This window comes from Mustela lutreola, chromosome 8, assembly GCF_030435805.1.
Source record: "Mustela lutreola isolate mMusLut2 chromosome 8, mMusLut2.pri, whole genome shotgun sequence".
Classification (NCBI taxonomy): Eukaryota; Metazoa; Chordata; class Mammalia; order Carnivora; family Mustelidae; genus Mustela; species Mustela lutreola.
The window spans coordinates 71902557-71926645 of record NC_081297.1 but is presented as its reverse complement, the minus strand read 5'-3'; the positions used below and the strand labels follow the sequence as shown (position 1 = coordinate 71926645).

The window sequence follows — 24089 nt, the reverse complement described above, 5'->3', positions numbered from 1 at the left end:
AATTGCCAGGATGGGAAGATGTTGGTATCACTGTGCTTCAAATATGGTAATTGGGCCTGGAAAGGCAGTAAGTGCGGCCAGGACAGGGTTCATGGCTCGCTAGAAAATAAAGAAGGCTTACAGGTTTCTGCGAGATGGAGTTATAGAAGTGAGCAAACTGAAGGATAAGACATTGGGGTAGGAATGTGGTATTGGATCCTGAAGAAGAGCACTTGGGGCTAATAAGTGGCAAGGTTTAGGATGTAAGTGTAAAGAGGTAGGATAGTTGAGGACTTGGCTATACCATTGCACAGATGATCCCTATGAATTTTTAGTCACCCATTATGTGGGTAGGATGTGTTACATGCAGACTATATCCTGGGGTTTAGGAAATTTGGGAAAGTTGTCAGAAGGTTGGTGATATGGGCAATGTGGGGTTATGGTGGAATAGCATAGAATTATGGGCTCTTTCTCCCTTTTCTTAGAGGATGGGGGGTTTAGAACATAACCCTATGTGTCATGTACTTGAGGATCTTGAGGCAGTCATCAGTGCATGCTTGGTACTCACGAGTTTTAGGGGGGTACTTGTGTTCAAATACCAGGTTTCACTTAAAGAAGTTGGAAGGGTTGGTTTATGAAGAGGCTGAGGATGTAAAAGCATTTACAGGATCAACTCAAATTACTGTATTTTGTTATTTATGTATACACAAACATAGTTATTAAGCATAAAGTACTTGTAAACACAGGAAAGCAGCTAACATATTCATGTATCTATGGTAGTAATGCCCCTCTTTGTTAGTGAAAATAACTCCTGTACCCTTCAGTGGAGTGTGAACAAAAGCTGAGGGGCAGATTGGAGCAGCTGCTACTTGGTTCAAAGCTGATGTTTGTTCTTTGGAAATGTAAGCACACCATGGCCTGCTTCAAAAGAAGTCAGAAGTCCGGATTTTTAAAATGCTAAATTTCTCGAGTTTTCAGTGTTTACAACTAAGTAAAACCAGAGTTTGCAGTCTCTGGAGTAAGGCAACAATCTGGGACTCTGCAATGAAGAGCATGTAATAGCAGCTTGTCTAGTACAGTGGTTTTCAACCCTGGCTATACTCTGACTTAGGTAGAGAGCCTCTTTTTTTTTTTTTTTTTTTAAATTAGTTTCTGGTCCTCACATTTGGAGATCTAATTTAATTAGCCTGGGCATCATATTTTTCAAAAGCTCATCAGACGTCCTAATGTGAAGCTAGACTTGAGAACCACTGGTCTAATAGGTAGAATGGATTGACAGCAGTCCCAAAACAATAGGTTCATGTGAATGATGATTCTTGGCACCTCTTCTCATTTATGGTAACTTCATTTGTCTTTATCCTTGACAGCAGTTACTTCCTTTGCTTATGTTTCTGTTTTTTAAAGATTGTATTTATTTTTGTGGGGAGAGAAAGAGAGGAGAGCGAGCATGCACACGAGTGGGCAGAGGTGGAAGCAAACTCTCCACTGAGCAGGGAGCCCAGTGTGAGACTCTGGGATCATGATGTGAACTGAAGGCAGATGCTTAACCTAGAGAGCCACCCAGGTGCCCTTTGCTTATGTTTTTTAAGTTGTGTTTACAAGAATCACTTAGAAACTCATTAAAAATGAAAATTTCCAGACTTCATCTCAAGGAATTCTGATGCTGTAAGTGGAGACTTGGAATCTGTATGTTCATGAGCCCCCCAGATGATTGTGATGTAGAAAGGAGGTCTGGAGACTGGAGTTTGAGAAACACTGTCCTGTACTGTCTGCTGCTGGTGACAGATAAATCTGTATCTCTAGCCTTGGCTTCTTTTCTGAGCTCTACATTTCTGCATCCAGCTGTCTGTTAGACTCATCTTCATTTGGGAATCCAAAACTTTTTGCTGAAATGAAATACATCAGTCTTGAGAACACTTCTACCTGTTGTCCACACATTTTAGGCTCTTTGGTGGACTACATTTGCCAGTCTTCATTCCTGCTAATTGTGGCCATATGGCTTATTTATCTCCAGTATAATGGGAATATAACTTCTATTTCTATGTGCATTATTCCACATACATTTACCTTTTCCCTTCTTGTACAATGGGCCTTGGAATGGAATGGCAGCAGACTTGGGACCTTGGAAGACACACGTTGAAATAGAGTTGTCCAGCGTGGTTTCTTGGGTGATTGTGTGGAGCAGAATCTCTCATTCTGGAATGCCTGCCCTATACTGTTTTGTACAGATAAAGTTCTTTTAAAACTTTGTAATGACTCAAGGTTACATTTTTGGTATTTATGTTATAGCAATTTAGGCATTTAAAAAAAAAAAAAGATTTTATTTATTCATTTGACAGATAGAGATCACAGGTAGGCAGAGAAGCAGGCAGAGAGAGAGGAGGAAGCAGGCTCCCTGCTGAGCAGGGAGCCTGATGTGGGGCTCCATCCCAGAACCCTGGGATCATGACCTGAGCTGAAGGCAGAGGCTTTAACCCACTGAACCACCTAGGTGCCCCAGTTTAGGCATATCTTAACCTCAATAAGAATGAGTAGTACTCTTTTAGGTGTTAGAGATCAAAATGAAAATAACACAGATAAGATCTGTTCTCTAGCTAGGAGATCCTTTAGTCCATATCTCATGCCTAGAATGCTTTTACTAAACTCTTTTTTTTTTTTAAATTTTATTTATTTATTTGACAGAGATCACAAGTAGGCAGAGAGGCAGGCAGAGAGAGAAAAGGGGAAGCAGGCTCCCTGCTGAGCAGAAAGCTCAATGTGGGGCTCGATCTAAGGATCCTGAGATCATGACCTGAGCTGAAGGCAGAGAGGCTTAAGCCGCTGAGCCACCCAGGTGCCCTAGAATGCTTGAGATGCAAAGATGTTCTTTTGTGGAAAAACCTCAGGACTTGGGTAACCAAATTTCTCAACTCTGCTGCAAGATACTTGTTTGATTGTTGGGTAGTATGGAATAAAAGGTAGTGTGGGAAATCCCTTATCTTAAATCATAGTGCTCCTGGTGCTCTTGTTTCTACATATAAGAAAGGACTTTTGAGACCTGTGCTTATTTTTAAGTTTGCTCTGTAAGTTACCAAGCCACTTTGTCGAAATGATTCTTGAAATCTTAATTCCTTTTTAAAGTTTGTATTGACTAGAAATGAAGTAACTAATATCATCTGTGGAATAATTGTACATGTTGGATGTGGGAAGGAAAGAAAAATGAGGTTCTGAATAAGTAAAATGCCTTCATGCTCCATCCCGCTTCTGCTCCTTCTGTACTTCCCCCGTACTTTACTGAATTTTACCCTTAACCAGTAAATATATCTGTGGAAACTGAGGGATCCATCGTAACTTGTCTAGTTTGGTGCAAGGGGCTGGAATTATCTTGGGGATGTATAATAGTAAGGATAAAATCATGAGTTTCATAAATCTACTTTGAAACCAGCGTTCACGGTAATTATGGTGTAGATGGTCCCAGGAACACATTTTGAGACACACTGCTTTATGGAGTGTTAGTTCTTCCCATCTTCCGTTCTTCTGGTTACTTTGCTTTCTGTACATGCCCAGCATTATAGCTGAAATGTTTGTGGTATAGTCGAGGACACTGTCTTAACTCTCAAGTTAGGTAAATTTTTGGTAATAAAAACATCAGTTAAAAAAATTTTTTTAAAGTCTTCATGGTAAGTATTCTAGTTGTACTGTTATATTTGTTCAAAGGCTCTTTTTGATTTGCCTTATAATTTATTATATTGAATCCATTATATTTATTGATATCCTCATTTCCAAAATAGCTAGAAACGTTATTATAGTTTTGAAGGTTTTTGATATGAAGTTTTCTTTGCATGGTAAATAGAACTTCATCTTTTTTTTTTTTTTTATGTTTTGAGACATTTCATTTTTTTTTTTTTTTTAAGATTTTATTTATTTGACAGAGAGAGATCACAAGTAGGCAGAGAGGCAGGCAGAGAGAGAGGGGGGAAGCAGGCTCCCTGCTGAGCAGAGAGCCCGATGCGGAACTCGATCCCAGGACCCTGAGACCTGAGCCAAAGGCAGCGGCTTAACCCACTGAGCCACCCAGGCGCCCTAGAACTTCATCTTACGGTGCAAAGTTTTTACCCCGAGTTGTATGGGATGACGTTAAAAAATATGCCTAAGTTTCCAGTATCCTGTTGCTCTATTAAGCATACTTTGGAGCCATTGCTAAAGAAAAAACCAGAATCTTAAACTCAAGAGATTATTTGCACAAAGAAAGTTATACTAGTTGAATACCAATTGAATTTTATAGCTAATTTTGAGTGTTGGAAGGCAACTATGCTCACCACTATACCACCAACGCTAATGATGAGTGTTGGGACTAATACATGCTTAAGGAAAAATAGTATGCATAAAGTTGTGATATTTCTATCAATCAAACAGTTTTTCCTTTTGAGTTTTTTTGAGAAACTAATGATAACCTAGAGATTCATGTTTTGATTTTAAGTACTCAGTGACAATTGTATATATGGTTTTGTTTTAATTTGCACAGCTCTTCAGGAAATAGTGCTGTATTTTAATGTCTAGCTCAAATTTATTTTACTTCTGTAACTTTAAATACTTAGATTTTCTTGTCCAAAATGGGATTTTACATTTGAAGTAATTTTAATGGATCTTAACTAATGGTCAGGAAGACGGAAACATGTAAATATGTCAGAGGATTTGAGTCATTAGCATTCTGGGGTCACCTTAAAGAATTTACGTTCTGTGAAGCCAGGCTAGTTCATTTCCAGTTTACCCTGCTGTTATTGTGTAGCCCTTTTGAGCTTTCACCTTTCTAACTTGGTAAGATCCAGAATTATATCCTAATTCTGTGATGCCATCAAAATTATTTCTGTTTTTCATCCTCTGAGATGCTGCTTCTGAAATTGGCAGATACATAAAAAGCAACTCAATAAAGACAGGTCTAGATCTCTGAGCTTCCTACTTGTCTTGCATGTTCTTTATTACACTCTTTACTCTCTGTTGACTGTCAGCAGTTGACTTAAAGAAAAAAAAAGTTCGGGGCACCTGGGTGGCTCAGTGGGTTAAATCCTCTGCCTTCGGCTCAGGTCATGGTCCCAGGGTCCTGGGATCGAGTCCCATATCTCATCAGGGAGTCCGCTTCCCCCCCTCTCTCTGCCTGCCTTTCTGTCTATTTGAGATCTCTCTGTCAAATAAATAAAATCTTAAAAAAAGTCAATTTTTCCTTGATTTTCTTTTGCAGTCGAGGTAGTTGGAATTACGTAATTCCCAATTTTTGAATCTAGAAGTGGTTTTTGAGTGTGGTAGTGGTATTTTGTTGAAGTAGCAAAAATTGAGGTGAATCTTGAGGTAATGATATCTTTGTCTTAAACTCTATGAAATAGAAATATTTTTAAATAGTATGCCAAAAATTTTATTAGTAGAAAATGTCTACTAAATATTTAGTATAGTATTAAAACCAGGATGAGTGTGCTGAAATAGAAGCTGTTAAACCAAGGGCAACAGAACACTTAAAATTTTTCTATTTATAATTATTTTATGTTGTTTATTTATTAGTCATTTCTTTGTTTTGTTTTGTTTTGTTAGAGAGAGATACAGAGCGCAAGCACAGGCAGACAGAGTGGCAGGCTAGAGGCAGAGGGAGAAGCAGGCTCCCTGCCAAGCAAGGAGCCCGATGTGGGACTCGATCCCAGGACGCTGGGATCATGACCTGAGCCGCTTAACCAACTGAGCCACCCAGGCGTCCCTTTATTAGTCATTTTGATAGCATTTAGTTGCAATATGTAACAGTAGGCACCAAGATTTAGGCAACACCATGGGAGGGAAAAAAATCTTTAAATTTAACCTTTTATTATAAAGGGCTACTCTTTAAAATGTTTTATTTATAAAAGATTGTCTTTGAATTTGTTCACTGACTTCCTGCAGATTGGGTAAAGAGAATCGTGATATTTGGAAATGATATGGAATGTTAAGAATTACTGTTGTTAAGGTATAGCATTTTTCTGAATAAAAGAAAAGTAAAGAGGAACAAAACTAAATAATAGCAAAATGTAGGTTGCAGAGAGAATATGCTGAGGTGGAGCATCCTATTCGTGTTGCACTGATTTCTTATTGACCCTTTGGGAAGACCAGGCACCATGTTTGTGGATGACTGCTATGGTGATGAGATCATTAAAATGTATTAATGATTTTTGGACAATAGATAGTCTTACAATTTGTTTAACCCTTAAATATTAAAAATGAGAATTCTGTTCTTAAAGATGAAAAATTCTTAAAAATTCTGTTGAGACCATGTTAAATGATAAGGAGCTCTATTTTTATCACATTTTCATAAACACTTATTAGAGCATATAACAATACACAAAATACACAGATCCAAGGGGATGTACAGCTCAGTGAATCATAACTATAACCACAATCCAGATTAAGAAGAAGAATATTACTTGAATTCAGATACTACTTCATGCCCCTCCTCAGATTTCTTCTTCCTTTCCAAAGGTAATCATTCTGACTTAAAGCTACCTTAATAGTGAATGGGAAAAATTATATTTGTTGTGATTTAAAATTTGTCAAAACATTAATCTCTCCTGTCAACTAGAAATGGCTAGGGAAATGAAAAAAGTGGTAAAACTGATATTCATTGAGTACACTGTAATTTAAAATGTTAGAAACATTGAGAGTTAAAGAGTCTTATTCACTCATGTAGTAATTTGTGGACTGGCAGCTTTATACTAATTTATATTCCTATTGGCAAGGTATGTAAATTCTAATTATTTTACATCCCTGTCAACACTTGGTATTGTCAGTGTATTTTTTCTTTTCTTCTTTGGGGCACCTGGGTGGCTCAGGCAGTTAAGCAATTGCCTTCAGCTCAGGTCATGATCCCAGGGTCCTGGGATTGAGCCCTGCATTGGGGTTCCCTTCTTGGCTGGGAGCCTGCTTCTCCCTCTCTCTCTGCTGCTCTTTTTGCTTCTGCTCTCTCGCTTGTGCTCACTCTCTCTCAAATAAATAAAATATTTTAAAAAAATTGAGTTAATGGATTAATATGTAAAGTACTTGGTGTGTTGTGGGCATTATTCTGCTTAATCCATCATTCCCACTTTACAAATGAGGAAACAGGCACAGAGAAGTTAAATAACTGTCAAACCTCTCCCACAGTAAACAAATGATGGAGCTGGGATTTGAACTCTGGGATACTTGGTCCAGACCCTATGTTCTTATGTTTGGGACTCTATATAAGCTAATAGGTTGAAAATAGAGTAGTAAATACTTTATTTGATTGTGTAATTTGAATGTTTAGGAAGTTTGAGGAAATTTTAATACTTGATATTCTATGTGTTATAAAGAAACATTTAAAAATGGACAGGTAGTTACAAGAAAGCTCTAGGATGTTTCTGTGTATTTCTCAAACTGATAGATGAAACCTCTGACTGTATACATGTGTGTATGTGTGTCTGTCTTGGGATTTCTGAACTTTGGCACTATTGGCATTTTGGGCTGAATAGTTCTTTATTGTGGGGGGCTGTCCTGTGTATTATAGGATGTGTAGCAGCATCCCTAACCTCTACCCAGTAGAATCTCGTAGTGCTTCCCCAGTTGTGTTTGACAGGCAAACATGTCTTCAGATGTTGCCACATGTCCCCTGGGGAGCAAAATCCCCCTACTTTGAGAACCAGTAGTATAATAAAGATCCTCATTAATACATTCCTTTTTTATTTTGGGGTATATTTTAAGTATTTTTCATTTTTATAATTTAGAAAGCCAGGTATTTACATTTAGAATATCAGAATCTCAGAGCAATAATGGTAGCTATACTATTCACAGGAGTACAGTTAAGCATGAGTGAATTCTTTCTGTTGGTTGCTTTTCCTCTGATGTGTATAATAAAACTACTTAATTATTAGAGTATTAGCCACTCAGATTTCTTAGTGAGTTGGAAGGTTGATGTTAGGGGGAAATAATATAAGAGGGGAAGGGACCATTAAGCAATGGAAGATAAATTACCTTTTTACAATCTCAAAGGAGAGAATATTGACAAATCAAGGTAAAATTTGTAGTTATATGTTGGCCCTAATAAAGGGATTTACTTAATAATTGTGAAACATTTGGTTTTTCACTTGAATAGGAACTGTAAATGAAAGAAAAAAAGCTTGAAAGCTAATTTCTTATTAAATAAAAATGAGGTTGTTTTTTTTTTTTTAAAGATTTTATTTATTTATTTGACAGAGAGAGAGATCACAAGAAGGCAGAGAGGCAGGCAGAGAGGAAGCAGGCCCCCCACTGAGCAGAAAACCCAGATGCAGGGTTCCGTCCCAGGACCCTGGGATCATGACCTGAGCTGAAGGCAGAGGCTTTAACCCACTGAGCCACCCAGACGCCCCTAAAAATGAGTTTTAAGAGTTTCCATCCTAGGGGCATCTGGCGGACTCAGGAGAACATGAGACTTTTGATCTTGGAGTCAAGATTCAAGCCCCATGTTGCAGGTAGACTTTACCTAAAGAAAAAAAGTATTTCCATTATAAAAGTAGTACAATCACATTATAGACAAGACCTGAAAGAAAGGAAAAATAATTCCTACAGAATTTACTAGGCAGAAGTTTACTAATGAAAGCATTCTTGATTGAGTTACGTGCTTTGAAAACTCATTGCATTCTCTCATCAGTTATTGTGCCAAAGAATTAAAAATAATATATGAAAGGGTTTTGTTTAGGTATAAGATTAAGATACAAGGTTGTTCAGTTTGCCCTTGCCATAACTGTCTTAATTAAGAAGAAAAAACTCTGCATTTGAATATCTATTCTTAACCTAGGTTTATCATAAATTATAGTGGAAGACAAAAATTTAAGAAAATTAGGACTCATTTGTTCTATAAAACTAACATCATGTATTCTAGTACCTTATGGTATCTAAAGAGTGCCCACCATTATTCATGGTGACTATTGTGGACCTCTGTGATGAAAAGAAAATTAAATGAAAAGTAGTAAACATTAAAACACCCTTCTTATTTATGAATTAGTGGATTTTTCTGATAATTGCTTCTTTTTCTCCCCTCAGAGATTGAAACTGTCATGGTTGATGTTTGAAACCAAGCATAGATTCCTTAAACAGGTGTTAATACCAAGAAAATGAAAGAAACCAAAATACTCTTCAGCAGTTTGTGATGTTAGATTGAGCCTAGAAAAAGCCAGATTTGTATAGACATATAGAGAAGGAGAGAAAAAGGAAACTTGTTAATGAAGATAAGAAAGGCATTCTGACAGTCAGAAAAGTATGATACTTCCAGTTCTATCTAGTATTTGCTCTCTGTGTGGACTTTGGAAGTTTAGCCCTGTTATGTGAACTAGAGTAGTGTTTTCCATTTTTAGGACCATCGAATCACTAGCAGTTTCCAGCCCAACCCAAATTGTTTATTATTAATGAGGAAGCTTATGTGTCTTTTTGCCCTTATTTTTACTACTGGATGAGATCATTTGCCTATTTGATTGGGAAAACTTAAAAGAACAGGTTATACCTTAAATACTTATTTAGTGATGTGATACCTGGCCTTATTTTGTCTTCCATTATCTTCATACCCTTCACCATCTTTTTATTGGTATGTTCATGTTACTCAGTTTTGTCAGCATGCATTAAATTATGAAAACATTAATATTTAAGGCTTTGCCATTGGTATTGGGATTTCCCCTCTTAATTGGAAATTTGCTTTAAATCCAATTATAATTTTTAACTTTAGAACGCTTTTTAGCGCGAAGTTTAAAACTTGGTATTTTATACAAAATAGACTGAAAATTACTTAGTTTTTTTTTCTCTTCAGAGGTCTTTCCCTTTCTGTGCCTTCCAAACATTGAGCTTTTAACCAACCCAAATTTACCATGATACGTATTATAAGAAGAGAATTGATCATTCTTCTCTCTAAGTTGTTTCTGAGTTGGGCAAACTGTTTAAAACATGAGGATCCATGTGTTTGGGGGAAGGTTGAAAATGAGATCACAGATAACAAAATGATCAAAACCTTAAACTGTAATAATAGATACCATTCATTGCAAAGTTGCTGTGTTCAGAGAAGTTAGGAAAATGAAGCTCGGAGAGGTTGAGTAAATTAAGGGCAAAAGGCCATATATATGCAGATAAACTAACTTTTGAATCTATATCTGCCTATAGGGAATGCTCTTAGAAGTGGCACTGTAAATAAATATGTTTAATTTTATTAAACTCCATGTTTCTGAAAGTTATTTACCCATAGAATCCGTCCTTGGATTTTGTGGTGAGATGAAAAATACAAACATTATATGGATTAGTATTTTTTGGAACATGTTTTGAGGAAAGCTTTTTATTATGAAGTCAGGTCTCTGGTTAAAAAAAAAGAAGGTAAAATCAGCTAAAATATATTCCTCTGTCATGGTATAATTGCTTTTCAAAATACAGCTTCTAAAGTGCAAAATTTTAAGATATGGGCAAGGGATAGGTTGGAAAAAAATCCCCATCCCTTTGTATTCTGTGAGAAATATGACTCTACAAGTAATGTCTTTATTCTCTATTAGATTGTTTGAATCTTTCTGGAGGTTTGTAATCATTTAGATCAGGGCTTGGTAAACTACTTGGTCAAATCCAATGGTCTTTTTGGTAAGTTTGTTGGAACATAGCCAGGCACATTTGTTTACTTATTGTCTATGGCTGCTGTTGTGCTCTGGTGGAATGTTGAGAAGTTTTGATGACCATACAGCTAAAGTCTCAAGTATTACTTGGCTCTGTACAGCAAATGTTTGTTGACCCCCAGTGTGGTCTTCTGCTTCCTTTTCACTTTATATATGCTTCAGCTGTGTGTACTCTGTGAACTTCATAGCTGAAGTTCTTGAAACTGAACTATCTGTATTTCATCCTCTGTAAAGGAAATTCCTTGGGAAGTTAAGTTGAAGTGTTGTTCTAGAGGTTGTATTATTATGAGTAGGTTTTAAACTCCTGCCAATATGCAAAATTCCATAGTTTTGCTTTTCTGAAGAATGAAACTGTCAAGCGGTTACATTGGCATACATAGCTGTTTTTTGCTGCAAACCTTTATTGATTTGATAGAAATCATAGTAGATTAATGCTGTCAGTAGGAGTAGCTAACATCTATTGAATGTTGTATACCAGGCCCTGTTCTAAGCACTTTACATATAGTATCCCATTTACTCTTTGCAACAACTCTGTGAGATAGGTAGTATTATCTCCACTTTATAGATGAGGAAATGAAGGCATAGGGAGGTTAAGTAACTTGCTTAAATAAAGATAATAGGGGCGCCTGGGTGGCTCAGTGGGTTAAGCCTCTGCCTTCCGCTTGGATCATGATCTCAGGGTCCTGGGATCGAGCCTCGCATCGGGCTCCCTGCTCGGCAGGGAGCCTCCATCCCCTTCTCTCTCTGCCTGCCTTTCTACCTACTTGTGATCTCTCTCTCTGTCAAATAAATAAATAAAATCTTAAAAAAATATAAAGATAATAGTTTCTTTGGAATGGTCTTTCAGTACTTAAGACAGCTAGTTTATGAGGGCTTTAACATGCCCTAACCCCCTCTCGTTCCTCTAGTAGGTGATACTTCTGTTAAGCCCTATATGCAGGGCTTAACAGGGCTTAATATTTGAAACTTTGGTGCTTTATAATTCTGTGAACTCCAAGAAGGCCCTCTGATTCATCATTATGCCCTTCCCATTGACATATACTCTCACAGGGCAGTAGTCTGATCAGTATAAATATACATCAGATATCTTCATAATCTTGTTCTGAGCTTCCATTTCTTTTATCCTATCTCTGCTCATATATCACCTTCTCAGAAAGGTCCTCCCTGACCATGTTATCTGAAATAGCCTCCTTCATATCCACCTTACCTGATAATACTTACCACTCAGAAATGTTTTATGTATAGGCTCTTTTCCCATTAGAATATAAGCCTGGGGCAAGGACTTCATCCTTTCACTTTAAAATAGATAGATTTATTTTCTACCATTGTTTGCATCCTTTTTCTGTAACTGGAACCTAACTGCCCTCCCATCTTACTTTTCTCCTAATTCCTTGATTTGTCAGATGAGTTCTGGGCTTACTTCTTGCTACCTCCAACAGGTCACTGTACCATTGTCATCTTTGAATGTCCCATTTATTCCACTCTGTCCTCACCTTAGTATTCTCTGATAAATTTTTTCTTCCTTGAGGATTGTAATCTCTGGCTCATAGTCTTCTCTCCCTCCCTCCTGATTTGATGTTTTTTTTTTTTTTTTTTTTTTTTTTTTTGTCAAGGAGTGTTTATTTAAAATGAAGTTAAAACTTTTTTCATGGGAGAAAGATTGAATTAAACCTTACACAGAAGTAAAAGTTTAATACAACATTAAAAAGAGATATTTCCTGTTAATTGGAAGAAATTGTATGATTTTGTCAATAAAGAAGACAAAGTATATCTGCTTTCCCTAACTTGACACTCGGGAATTAAGATGAATTTTCCATGTCTGAAAAGAGGTTTGAATTTCTGCAGACAGAGTTCAGTACATTAAGAGGATATATCCAGTGGGCTGAATTGTTCTGAAAGTTTCTCATCAGAATCCATAGAATAGTATCTACCCACAAAAGGGGTGGCAGCAGGCAGTTGATGATACTTTTTTTTTTTTTTTTTTTAAGATTTTATTTATTTGAGAGAGAGAGAACACGAGCAGGGTGAGGAGCAGAGGGAGAAGCAAACTTCCTGCTGAGCAGGGAGCCCAACGTGGGGCTCGATTCCTGGACCCCCGGATCATGACCTCATTAACCAACTGAGCCACCCAGGCGCCCTTTTTACTTCTTATTTCTCATTTACTTGTATCATCAAATAAACCCTTTCCCTCAAAGTATTGTTCCAGTTCTTTCCCTTCCTTCCTCTGCCAAACTTTTTTGGAACAAAGGAGAAAACTAATGACTCAACTCCTTTAGTAGATATATCTTGATTTTTTACAATCTGCTTTGACTTCCAAAGTTTTATTGGACAGCCCATTCCCTGGTCAAATAACTTTTAAGTCACTAAATGCAGAGATCTCTTCCAGCCTATGTAGTATATGATAACAACTTTCCTTTACCCTTTAAAACTTCTCTCCCTTTGCTTTTTAGTCAATGCTTTTTAGAGTTTTCACTCTTTTGACTACTTATATTTTTGTTCACATCAGTACCCTTTAAACCTCCTCTGCTTTTTCTTGAAACGTGGACTGTGCTAACCATGGGAACTGGTAGCCAAAGTTCTATTTGAGATATGGCCGGTTCAGTCTGAGATACTCTTAGTATATAATACATATTGGGATTTTTATGATTTAAGATGAAAAAGAAAGAACATAAAATATTTCACTAAATTTTATTTTTATTTATTTTTTAGATTATATTTTTCCTTTTTTTTTTTTTTTTTAAAGATTTGGGGTCCTGGGGAGGGTTACATCCCATTCATACATAGACTCCCACCATTTATGGACCCCTTCCCACTCTCTCTCTTGGAACAACCCAGATTCCTCATTTCCTGACTAACAGCTTGTCAGTCCTTTTTAATTTTTTTATTTTTAATTTAAATTCAATTAATACATACTATATTATTGGTTTCAGAAGTAGAGGTCAGTGATTCATCAGTCTTCTATAATATCCAGTGCTCATTACATCACATGCCCTCCTTAATGTCTGTCACCCAGTTACCCCATCCCTCCACCTCTCTCCCCTTTAACCCTCAGGTTGTTTCAGATGATTGAGTCTCTTATGGCTTGTTTCCCTCTTTGGATTCATCTTATTTTATTTTTTCCTCTCTTCCCTTATGATTGTCTGATTTATTTTTTAAATTCCACATATCAGTGAGATCATATGATAATTGTCTTTCTCTGATTCTCACTAAATTTTAAAATATTGGTTACATGTTGATAATATTTTATATATATTGGGTTATAAAAATATTTGCTGAAATTAGTTTCACCTGCTTCTCTATTTTTTTATTTTTATTTTTTAAGGATTTTTAAAAAGATTTTATTTTATTTATTTGACAGAGATCACAAGTAGGCAGAGATGCAGGCAGAGAGAGAGGGGGAAGCAGTCTCTGAGCAGAGAGCCCGATGCGGGGCTCGATCCCAGGACCCCGAGATCATGACCCAAGCTAAAGACAGAGGCTTAACCCACTGAGCCACCCAGGTGCCCCTATTTTTATTTTTTAAAGATTTTATTTGCTTGAAAGAGAGAGAAAGGGCATGAGTCAGGAGGCAGGCAGGACAGAGGGAGAGGGAGAAGCAGGTTCCCTGCTGGGTAGGGAGCCTGATCTGAGGCTTGATTCCAGGATCCTTGGGATCATGACCTGAGCCGAAGGCAGACACTTAACTGGCTGAGCCACCCAGGTACCCATTTCTCCTTTTAAATACAGTTGTTACATCTGTGGCTTGATTATATTTCTGTACAACAATGTTGATCTAAATTTTATCTTATTATTATTATTATTTTTTAAAAGATCCTCCAGATCACTTCTCCATCTAATACAAATTTCTCTTCTGAATTGCAGTACCACTTTCTGGAATATTTACTCCCCTTGGCACTCTGTCCCCCATCCCCCAACATATTAAGCTTCTTTAGAACCAGGGTAATTCTGCAGTGCCTTTCATGTATTGGGATATAGAGATAAAAGAAATATTAAAAATATACACATACACACTAACATGAATAAATGGTGTCTAGTATTACTTTATCAGAGGATACTTAAAAGTAGACGATGCAGAATGTGATGTTTTTGCTCAGCTTGATGGGAAATATGAGGGATTGATGTGAAAGTGAGGAGAGACCTTACTCTACTCTGAGATATTAAAAATCTGACATGTACTTCCCCCAAGTATATTTGGTCACCTCAGGCCACTCTGATGGTTCTGAACTATGCTATTGTGAGTTTACTGCCATCTGGTGTCAGGATTAGGAAACTGTAGTTCAGTACTTTGTCTCTTCCCCTACCCCTGCCTCCTGCTGGAGACAGTAGGCAGTCTTTCCTGGACATGTGGGCCTGCTGCCTTCATCATCTAGATAAGATATCAGTAAGAGCTCATTTAATTCCAGTGTAGGAAATCTTTATTCTCCTTCTTACAGAAGTCTTTTCCTTGGCTTCCCTGAGAACGAACTTACTACTTTCCGTCATGTTTCTGTGGCTCTTATGTTTGATTCTCAGATAGCCCATTTATCTTCCACTGTAATTTTTTAGTCCTAGATTCTGGGCCCGACCCAAGGCTTTAAATACTGCCTATTTATAGAAAAATTCATAGTTATAGCCAAAAAAATCTCCTCTTATCTTGTCACCGATGTGTCTAATTGTCTACTAACTGGCTGTTATGTGAGCATCTCAAACTTAACATATTCAGATCTGAATGTGGATCTCCTACCCTACCTCAGTTTCTCAAATCTGTTTTTCTCATTTCAGTAATTCATGATGCCAGAATTCTTGGAATCATCTTGGCATCCCTGCCTCTTATACTCATTAGTCAGACATTCACCATTTCCTGTTGAGTCTACAAAGATGTACATGTGTGCATGCTCAAATGCTCCCCTTCTCTGGCCTTATCTAAGCTACCACTGTCTCTTGTCTGCATGAGTAAGCTCCTAGTTAGTCTCCTTGTGTACATTCTTGACTGCATTCACATGTTTAAAATCCGCCTCTTCTAGCCTGAGAGGTCCATGATGGGGGAGTGACTGCATGTATTTGGTTTATCATTGGGTCCTCAACCCCTAGTACAGTTCCTAAGACTCATGTGACACATATGTAGCCACTTGGTGGTCAGTGATGTTGATAGTGGCTTCTGTAGTTTTGCTCATTGAGCTTGACTGCATTAGAATTGCTCAAATACTTTATTTTGGCATTAGTATTTTGTCTGAGTTCATTTATCATAAATGAGTTTTAGCTGTTTTCTAATTTGGTCCAGAGAATCGTAATTGTATCTGTATGGACAATATATTTTGGGTGTTAATCTGCTAAAGGCTACTTTTATATTAGGGACTGCTGATGAATATGCTGAGATTTTCTGAGCATTTGAAATTTCATGCCATTCTCTTACTACTCTTCTTTCTAAAATGCAATGTTCCTTAATTTTAATGTGGAAATAAACTCACTAAATCTTTAATTAAAACCTGTTTGATGCTAGGTGTTCCTTTAAATGGAGGCTCAGGTCTTGATAGTTTTGATAACTTTGGTTTGCTTTGATATTTTAAAGTTGGTTTTGCTTTATAAAGTTTTACTCTGGATTTTCTTGCTACATTGAGTTGATATTGCTTAATAAGGAAATTTAATTTGTGAAAGTAGAGGTGATTTATTAAAAGCTGATGGTTAGAGATAAGCAACAATTTGTACACTAACAATGCAAACTCAAGAGAACAAGGACGTAATAGGTATATAGCAGGGTTTCTTAGTCTTGGCATTACTAACATTTTGGGTTAGATAGTTTTTTGTTGTATACTTGTATCAGACTTGTCCTAGGGATTGTAGGGTTTTAGTGGCATCCCTGGTCCCTACCCACCAACAGCAACCCTCCTCTCAAGTTGTGACAACAAAAAAATGTAGACACTGCCAAATTGGAACGCGGGAAGCAAAATCAAAGGAGTTAACTTCTATTAACCAACAGTTTATACTATGCTTAAAAGTGGATAAGACTCCATGAAATATCTCACTTGGGAAATCTTTGGTATTTTCCAGATGTCTGAGAGTATGGTAGCTATGTAGAATATTGTTAATGGCAAACCGAAGTAGAGACTGTGTGGCTGTATTTTTCACATCATAACATTTCTGTGTTTGCTTAAAATAAAGTAACTTTTGCTCTTAACCACCTGGTTCTACCCCCAAACTGATAAAAATGTATGCATTCTAAACATATATCACTGATAAAGTTTTATTTTATAGACTGACATCAGAAGTTAGGTGACAGGGTGCCTGGGTAGCCTACTCAGTTAAGCGTCTGACTCTTGGTTTCACCTCAGGTCATGATCTCATGTTGTGAGGTCAAGCCCCACATTGGGCTCTGCACTCAGCGCAGTCTGCTTCAGATTCACTCCCTCTCCCTTTGCTTCTCCCCCTGCTAGTGTACTCTCTCTCTTGCTCTACCAAAAAAAAAAAAAAGTTCGGTGGTAGTAAAAAAAAGTGGAAGTGGGGGGAGGTGTGAACCAAGATTACAACTTAAAGAGCTTATAATCAGAGCTTTTGCCTTTTGTATTGTGTATATAAGTTATAAGATATAATTCTTTTTTTTTTTTTTTTTTCTTCAAAGGGACATGAGAGATGGCTTTAGAAGAAAAAGTATCTATTCTACCCATTACACAAGAGACCGGTCTCCTCATAAAAGAGACCCTCCTTTTATCAGAGAATCACCTGTAGGTCGAAAGGATTCTCCACACAGCAGGTCTGGATCCAGTGTCAGTAGTAGAAGCTACTCTCCAGAAAGAAGCAAAACGTACTCTTTCCAATCTCAACATAGAAGTATGTATTTTTAAGACTTTTCTTAAAACTTCCACTAATGAGAATGTACTGATTCAGATTGTCTTATAGGTGTTATAAGATATATTTTTTAAACGTTTTATTTTGAAAATTTTGAAACCTACAGAAAAGTGTCAAGAATAATAAAATGAATACCACACACACATATTTTTGGGAACCATTTCAAGTTGCAGTCCACATTGACATTTTACTTCTCTCAGCACAGAAGAGGTGTGTTTATAATCATGTTGGAAAGTTACACACTCTTGTATTTTTTGCTAGTTCTAGGTAGTCCATCCTCTTTCGTCTTCTGTCTCTAGAAGATATCTGTCTATCCATCCATCCATCTATATTTGGTAGTATATTTTTCATGAAAAGTATCAGTGATTTCCCCTAAATATAAGGTATATAGCCTTACAGATTTTAGAGCTAAAAACCTACTTTAGATTCATTTTTTCCAACCTCCAATTTGTTATTGTTGTTGTTGTTGTTTTGTTTTTTAATTTGGAGTACCTAGACATGCATGGCATTCTGTGCAATTGTAGCATGTCATTCTGGCTGAGTTGCTTTGTATGTGTTGGAATAAATAAATGAAGCAACTTACTTTCTAGATAATCTGTTTTAGTTTTCTGGACTCCACTACCTGCAGTTGAGCTCATTCACAAACATTTCCTCATGTCTTCTTAACTTTGATAGAAGAATCGTCATAAATAAGTTAACACGGCACGAGCAGGTCAAGGTGAGAGAGATTCTCACTCTGATAGAAGAACACATCATGGAGGAAATCAACATTGGGGCTCATTGGGGCCCTTCCTTTTTTTTTTTTTTAATATTTATTTGTTTGACAGAGAGATCATAAGTAGGCAAAGAGGCAGGTAGAGAGGGGGAAGCAGGCTCCTCGCTGAGCAGAGAGCCCGATGGAGGGCTTGATCCCAACACCCTCAGATCATGACCCGAGCCAAAGGCAGAGGCTTAACCCACTGAGCCACCCAGGCTTGGGGCTCTTCTTTTATTTTCAGATTTCTACAAGTATCTTCTAGGTAGAGCAAATTACATAAGCCAAGATAAAGATACCAGAAAAGTCAAAAATATTTCTTTTTCTTTGCTTATTAACTTCCTTCCTATTAACTGTTTTTCCAAATAATCAGCTTAGTTTATACTGTTTAATAGCATAATGTTTAATAGCAGTTTATTAGTTTAATAGCATTTGCTTCCTGCATGTTAGGAGTAATGGAAGATCACTTAAAATCATTAGATTGTCTCCGTTTTAACCCACTGCTGGATTCCAGTATTTAACGAACATTTATCAATTTTTTGCTGTTTTCAGAGCTAGGTAGAGTGGGGCTTCCAAAAAACATACTTTTGGATACATGGGTATGAATGGTCAATACAGGAGGTAAGAATGTCACTTGAAGTAGATTTAAAACAAACATAATCTTTTATATATGCCTAATTGCTTAAAATAAGCATAAAGTTCCAGGTAACTGAAAGCTTTACTGTGGAGTTCAGGGTCTACAGTTTGGTATTTTCTCCATTGTTTTACTTCTCTTCCTTCCTCTCCCCTTTCGGGATAAATAATATCTGAGTTTTAATGCACTTCACATGCACAGACATAAATATTAGCTAGACACCTTCTAAGAAGATACTTTTTTTTTTTTTTTGATGTATATGACTTAATCCAAATCTACTGATTTAATTAGGAGGAGGAGTATCTTTGGAAACTGATTATGAAGTCTTTTGAACAAAACATGAGTAAAATGGCAGCTTAAGATTCTTGCTTGAGGGTGCCTGGGTGGCTCAGTGGGTTAAGCCGCTGCCTTCGGCTCAGGTCATGATCTCAGGGTCCTGGGATCGAGTCCCGCATCGGGCTCTCTGCTCAGCAGGGAGCCTGCTTCCTCCTCTCTCTCTCTCTCTGCCTGCCTCTCTGCCTACTTGTGATCTCTCTCTGTCAAATAAATAAATAAAATCTTTGAAAAAAAAAAAGATTCTTGCTTGATATGTTGTAGTGAATGTGTTACTTTAGATAGTTGTTAGTGAATTTGTCATATTCTTTCTTTTTCTCCTCTGAAACAGATTTTTAGGGAGGCATTTTCTCTCTGCTTTCGCCTGGTAGTTCGTGGTCAGAACTTTAAAATCTTGAGATGGAATGTAGATGGAATGTGCTGCTCCTGTATTAGGGTCTCTAGCAGACTTTCCCCTTTCCCCTTTGAGGCCTAGTACCTTTACTATCTGGAGTGATAAAAAGATAATGGAGAAAGCTGGGAGACTAAAATATGGTACAGATTGAGTGAAATAGAGTATACAACTTTGGTAACACCTTTATGGTTATTTTTATATATATATATATACACACACATTTATATATATATATTTTTTTAAGTCCTTGAGCTTTGAAAGCGAAGTTCTTTAATCAAGAAAAAAAAAGTTTGTTCCAGGAAAACACTCTTTACAAGTTACATGGGTTGATTACTTAACTGTTTGGGCTGAGCTATTTAAATGTTTTTCTATACTCATTTTGTGTAAATAGTTTTCAGAATAGTTACAAAAAAAATCATCTTGTAAAAACTTAATGGAAGTCTTAAACAATAATTGAGAAAAGGAATTGTTATGTTACATATTTGTGATGCCAGTTCTTTTTTAATCTAAAAGTCACAGATAATGATGGCACCTTGCTTTTCTTCAAAAAAGAACTGAGAAACAGGGTCCTTAAATTATCAGTTGTTTAAGTTGGGTTAATTAGTAAGTGTGTTAATTTAGTTTTTAAAGTGCATATTGAAATTTTGTCAGATTTTAAATGTTTCTATAAATAACAGGTAAAAATAATTTCCTTACTCTCCTTATGCCCTCATTTTGCTAAGTTTGACATTTAATTTTTTGGTTTTTGTTCACACTTTTTCAACATAATTTTAATTTAAGAATCACTAGTAGTTTGGCCATAGTAAGCACTGAAGGACTAATTCTTCATAATTCTTCTGTGCATTTAATAATATCTCTTATGCGGGGCGCCTGGGTGGCTCAGTGGGTTAAAGCCTCTGCCTTTGGCTCACGTCATGATCGCAGGGTTCTGGGATCAAGCCCCACATCGGGCTCTCTGCTCAGCAGAGGAGCCTTCCTCCTCTTTCTCAGTCTGCCTCTCTGCCTACTTGTGATCTCTGTCTGTCAAATAAATAAATAAAATCTTTTAAAAAAAACCTCTTATGTGATTATTAGCTACAAAATGATTTTTACTTTTTATCTCTACTTATTTCCCATTTTGTGCTTAAATCTACATACATATGTCTACATGTGTATTTTATTAAATTTCTTCTACTTAGCCTTTTGAGTTAATCCTGCGAACCTTGTACTGCTTTAGACTAATTATCTCCTAAATCAGAATGTTATTTTCATTCTGTGCTTTATAAGAATTTTCTGCCTATACCTTAATTGGACTAACTTGTTCATAGTTGTCATTGTAGTAATCACTGTATTATTATTTTTGGTTCCTTTTTGTTGTCCATGTTTACACATAAGTCCTAGCTAACCTCATTGCCTTTCCCGTTGTTTATTATGATATTGTTCTAGTTAAAATTGTTGTATGTATACCTTGTATATTTCTACTTGAAGTTTATTTTTATTCCTATTATCTAACTAAATTTCTCCCCGTTTGTCAACTGTCTCTCAGATATTTATTTTCCATTCCTCCTCTTTCTCAATTGAATCTCATTGTTTTCCTATCTTACTCTTTTGTTTAGGATAATAGTACTAATAGTGACACCAGAAATCACTAAGTTCAGTCTCCCATACCCTGAGGTTCTTTGTTAAAAATACTTCCTGTGATGAATTGACTCTTATCACAGTCCAGTCCATCTTTGTATAGTTCATTTTTTATAAAACAATTAAAATCTTTTCCTGTAACATTTCTGTAAGACTAGTCATTTATCTTAGAGCCATAAAAATGTTTCACCTTTTATGTTTTTGAAGAGTACCATCATAATCCTCTTGGTTCCCCCCCCTGCTTTAAATATATTTCGTTCCTTCAGCTACTCCTTTTGTTTGACATGTTTTCAGTACTTTGCTTCCCTAATTTTCTTTCTGTTCCTTTTAAGTTGTGATGCCAGAAGCTAACTTTTATTTTATCAGCCACATTGTGTCACTGGCCCTTCCTGAGACTGTAGACCGTTGAACCTAAGCCATTTTCATATGTGTTTTTACTAAACAATGCCCTTCAGCTGGTACTTTTTTCAGCCTTTACTCAAGCAGTTGCTTGAGTGTAGTTTATACATTAAAAGAAATCTAACCATGCTAAATTTTATCTAATTAACTTTGGCTTATTATTCTCTTCTAAAGAGGTCTTAAAATCTCTTTGAGTGATCTTGTATACTTGGAGCAGATAAAAATAGCTTTGTTTCATTGGCAAAGGAAATATGCTTTGTGTTTTGTATTAGTCATTAATAATTATCTTGAGTAGCATACAGCCAAATATAGAAACCTCTAGAGACCTCTGTCTGTGTACCTCAGCCATTTATCCATGTTGTTTTCAACCAGTTGTGATCCCCTATCTTCTCTTTTCCTTTTCTTTTGAGGATTTCATGGAAGACTTTGTCAAGTACTTTCTTGAAACTCTGAAGTTAGAAAGCATTTCCCTATTAAAACAGTGACATAAAGATTGCCTTACATGTTTTGTAATTCTGTTGTGGCTCCTAGGGAAGATTATTTAAATACATAGAAACTACTTCTTTGTTAATTCCTTTTAAACCTTTGTCTATGGATTAATGTCAAATTTATCACTATGCTTATACATTAATTAGGTTGTGTAACATTTTATAGAATTTTTAAAATGTCATTACTACAGAAGATTTGCAAGTTTATTGTTTTGGTTGGTTTGTTAAGTTTGTTAAATTTGTTATATTTTTCTATAGTTCTTACTTTGGGCCCTGCATCCGTTTATTTTCCTGATATCAGCAGCCATTATTAGGTATATTTATTTCATTCTATATAAGTCTATTTATATTTATGGTAATGTTAAAGGATTATTTTTCATTACTGTTTAGTCCTTTTTAAGGCATATCTACTAAAATAACTGAAAATGTACAAGAATTAAAAACACATTTTGAGAAGAGCATATTTGGAAGATAGACTCCATTATTGAACTTCTGTGTAATGGGAAAAGAGATCTTAAGACCTTTGTGAATATATTTGGAAGTCCACATGACTTTCTTTGGATGATACCTGAAATTCCAATAAATTTAATGGTTTAATTCTACCTTTGAAAAGAAGGCTTTCTCGGCGTTGGTTTAGAATGGCAGTGATAACAGAAGTTAGAGCGTGGATATTTCAGGCAGTAGGAAGGGATGAAAAGCCCATTCTCTTGCTGACTGAATATCAGAGCATTTCTTGGTTTGAAAGTCACTGTATTTGTGTACTGAACAAGGTCTTTTAATCATCAAAGACATATTTCACATAAATGGTTTGCCAAGCAAGACAGATCTAGTCTTTGCCTTCTGAGTCTGAGGTCTGGTTGGGGAGACAAACCAGACATTCTAAAGGAATAGATATGTTATGTGGTATCTGAAGGATGAGTAGAAGTTGGTGGAAGGATGTAGGTGGAACAGGATTATTGGGATGAGCTCTATCATGTGAAGAGATCCTGAACTATAATTTAGTATTTTCCTAGATCTTGGACCGTAATTGATCTAGTTTAATGTGCTGTTGAATTCTGTTTTACAATATTTTGTTCTTATTTCATATATTTCATATGTTGTTCTTATTTGTTCTTATCTATTGTTTACTCACAAGAAAGCTTTGTCTGTGAGTTTCGTGGGTGAACCGAGGAATACAGTTATGGCTTTTCTGGCATCAGAATGATTGAGATTCTAAATATGCAATCAGTTAATGATGTTTCCATATGTGTAGGCATTTATAGCAACCCTGTTTAGGGAGTTAGTGTGATCTGTCAGTACCACACATTCAGAATACATAGTATAATGTTTTACTTAGATATTTAAAAGCAAGCCCATGTGGTTTTACCCTGATGTATTAAAAGGAGAGTTCTGTTTAGAAGTTCACTTCCAAATATTCATGGTTAATACACCTTTACTTCAGCTTGTTATATTGCTAACCTCCTAAAAATGATTGTTTTGGAGAAGAAGACGTGGCACAAGCTTTCTGTACCCTTTATCTGTTTTTTTTTTTTTTTCTTGTTGATTTTTTGGTGTCTGTACCATAAGAGCATTTCTTGTGTGTCCTTTCTATTTTGCTTTCATACCTTCTTAACCAATAAGTCTCTGGGAAACCATGTTCTTCCTAACCAAGAGCCCCAAATTTGCATATCTCTGTCCATGATCCAGAAAAAATAAATTCTTTCCTTAGCATTTCTGTAGCCACCACATCTTCATTTGTTCATATCTTAATTTCTCTTCCAAAGCTTCAGCTATCAAAGGAGACATGGATGTCTTACTTGTGCTGTGAAGTTTGTTTACTGATAGGCTTTCATTCAGAGGTGTCTGTTTTGTCCTTGTATGGTAGGCACTGTACCAAGAATTGTCCCTAACTCACTCATCTCTGATGATTTTAATATTTTTTTCTGGTAGTGTCCTTTGTTCTTACATGGGTTATCAACCATTATAACACTTGATAGGCTTGGATTAGTCTAGTTCTTTTCATCATTACTTCCTCAGGAAAACCATATTTTCAGGAAGAAGG

General features: G+C 36.4%; 1 protein-coding gene across 9 annotated transcripts in view; it reads left to right on the top strand.

The window, feature by feature from the left end:
- The window catches only part of PPHLN1 (periphilin 1), a 157115-nt gene that overhangs the window by 38687 nt on the left and 94339 nt on the right, over positions 1-24089 (top strand). For all 9 annotated transcript variants that reach the window (XM_059185625.1, XM_059185621.1, XM_059185624.1 and 6 more), the window contains one exon: positions 17203-17411. In XM_059185625.1, the coding sequence (XP_059041608.1) occupies positions 17203-17411 (209 nt within the window). The remainder of the gene's footprint in view (positions 1-17202; positions 17412-24089) is intronic.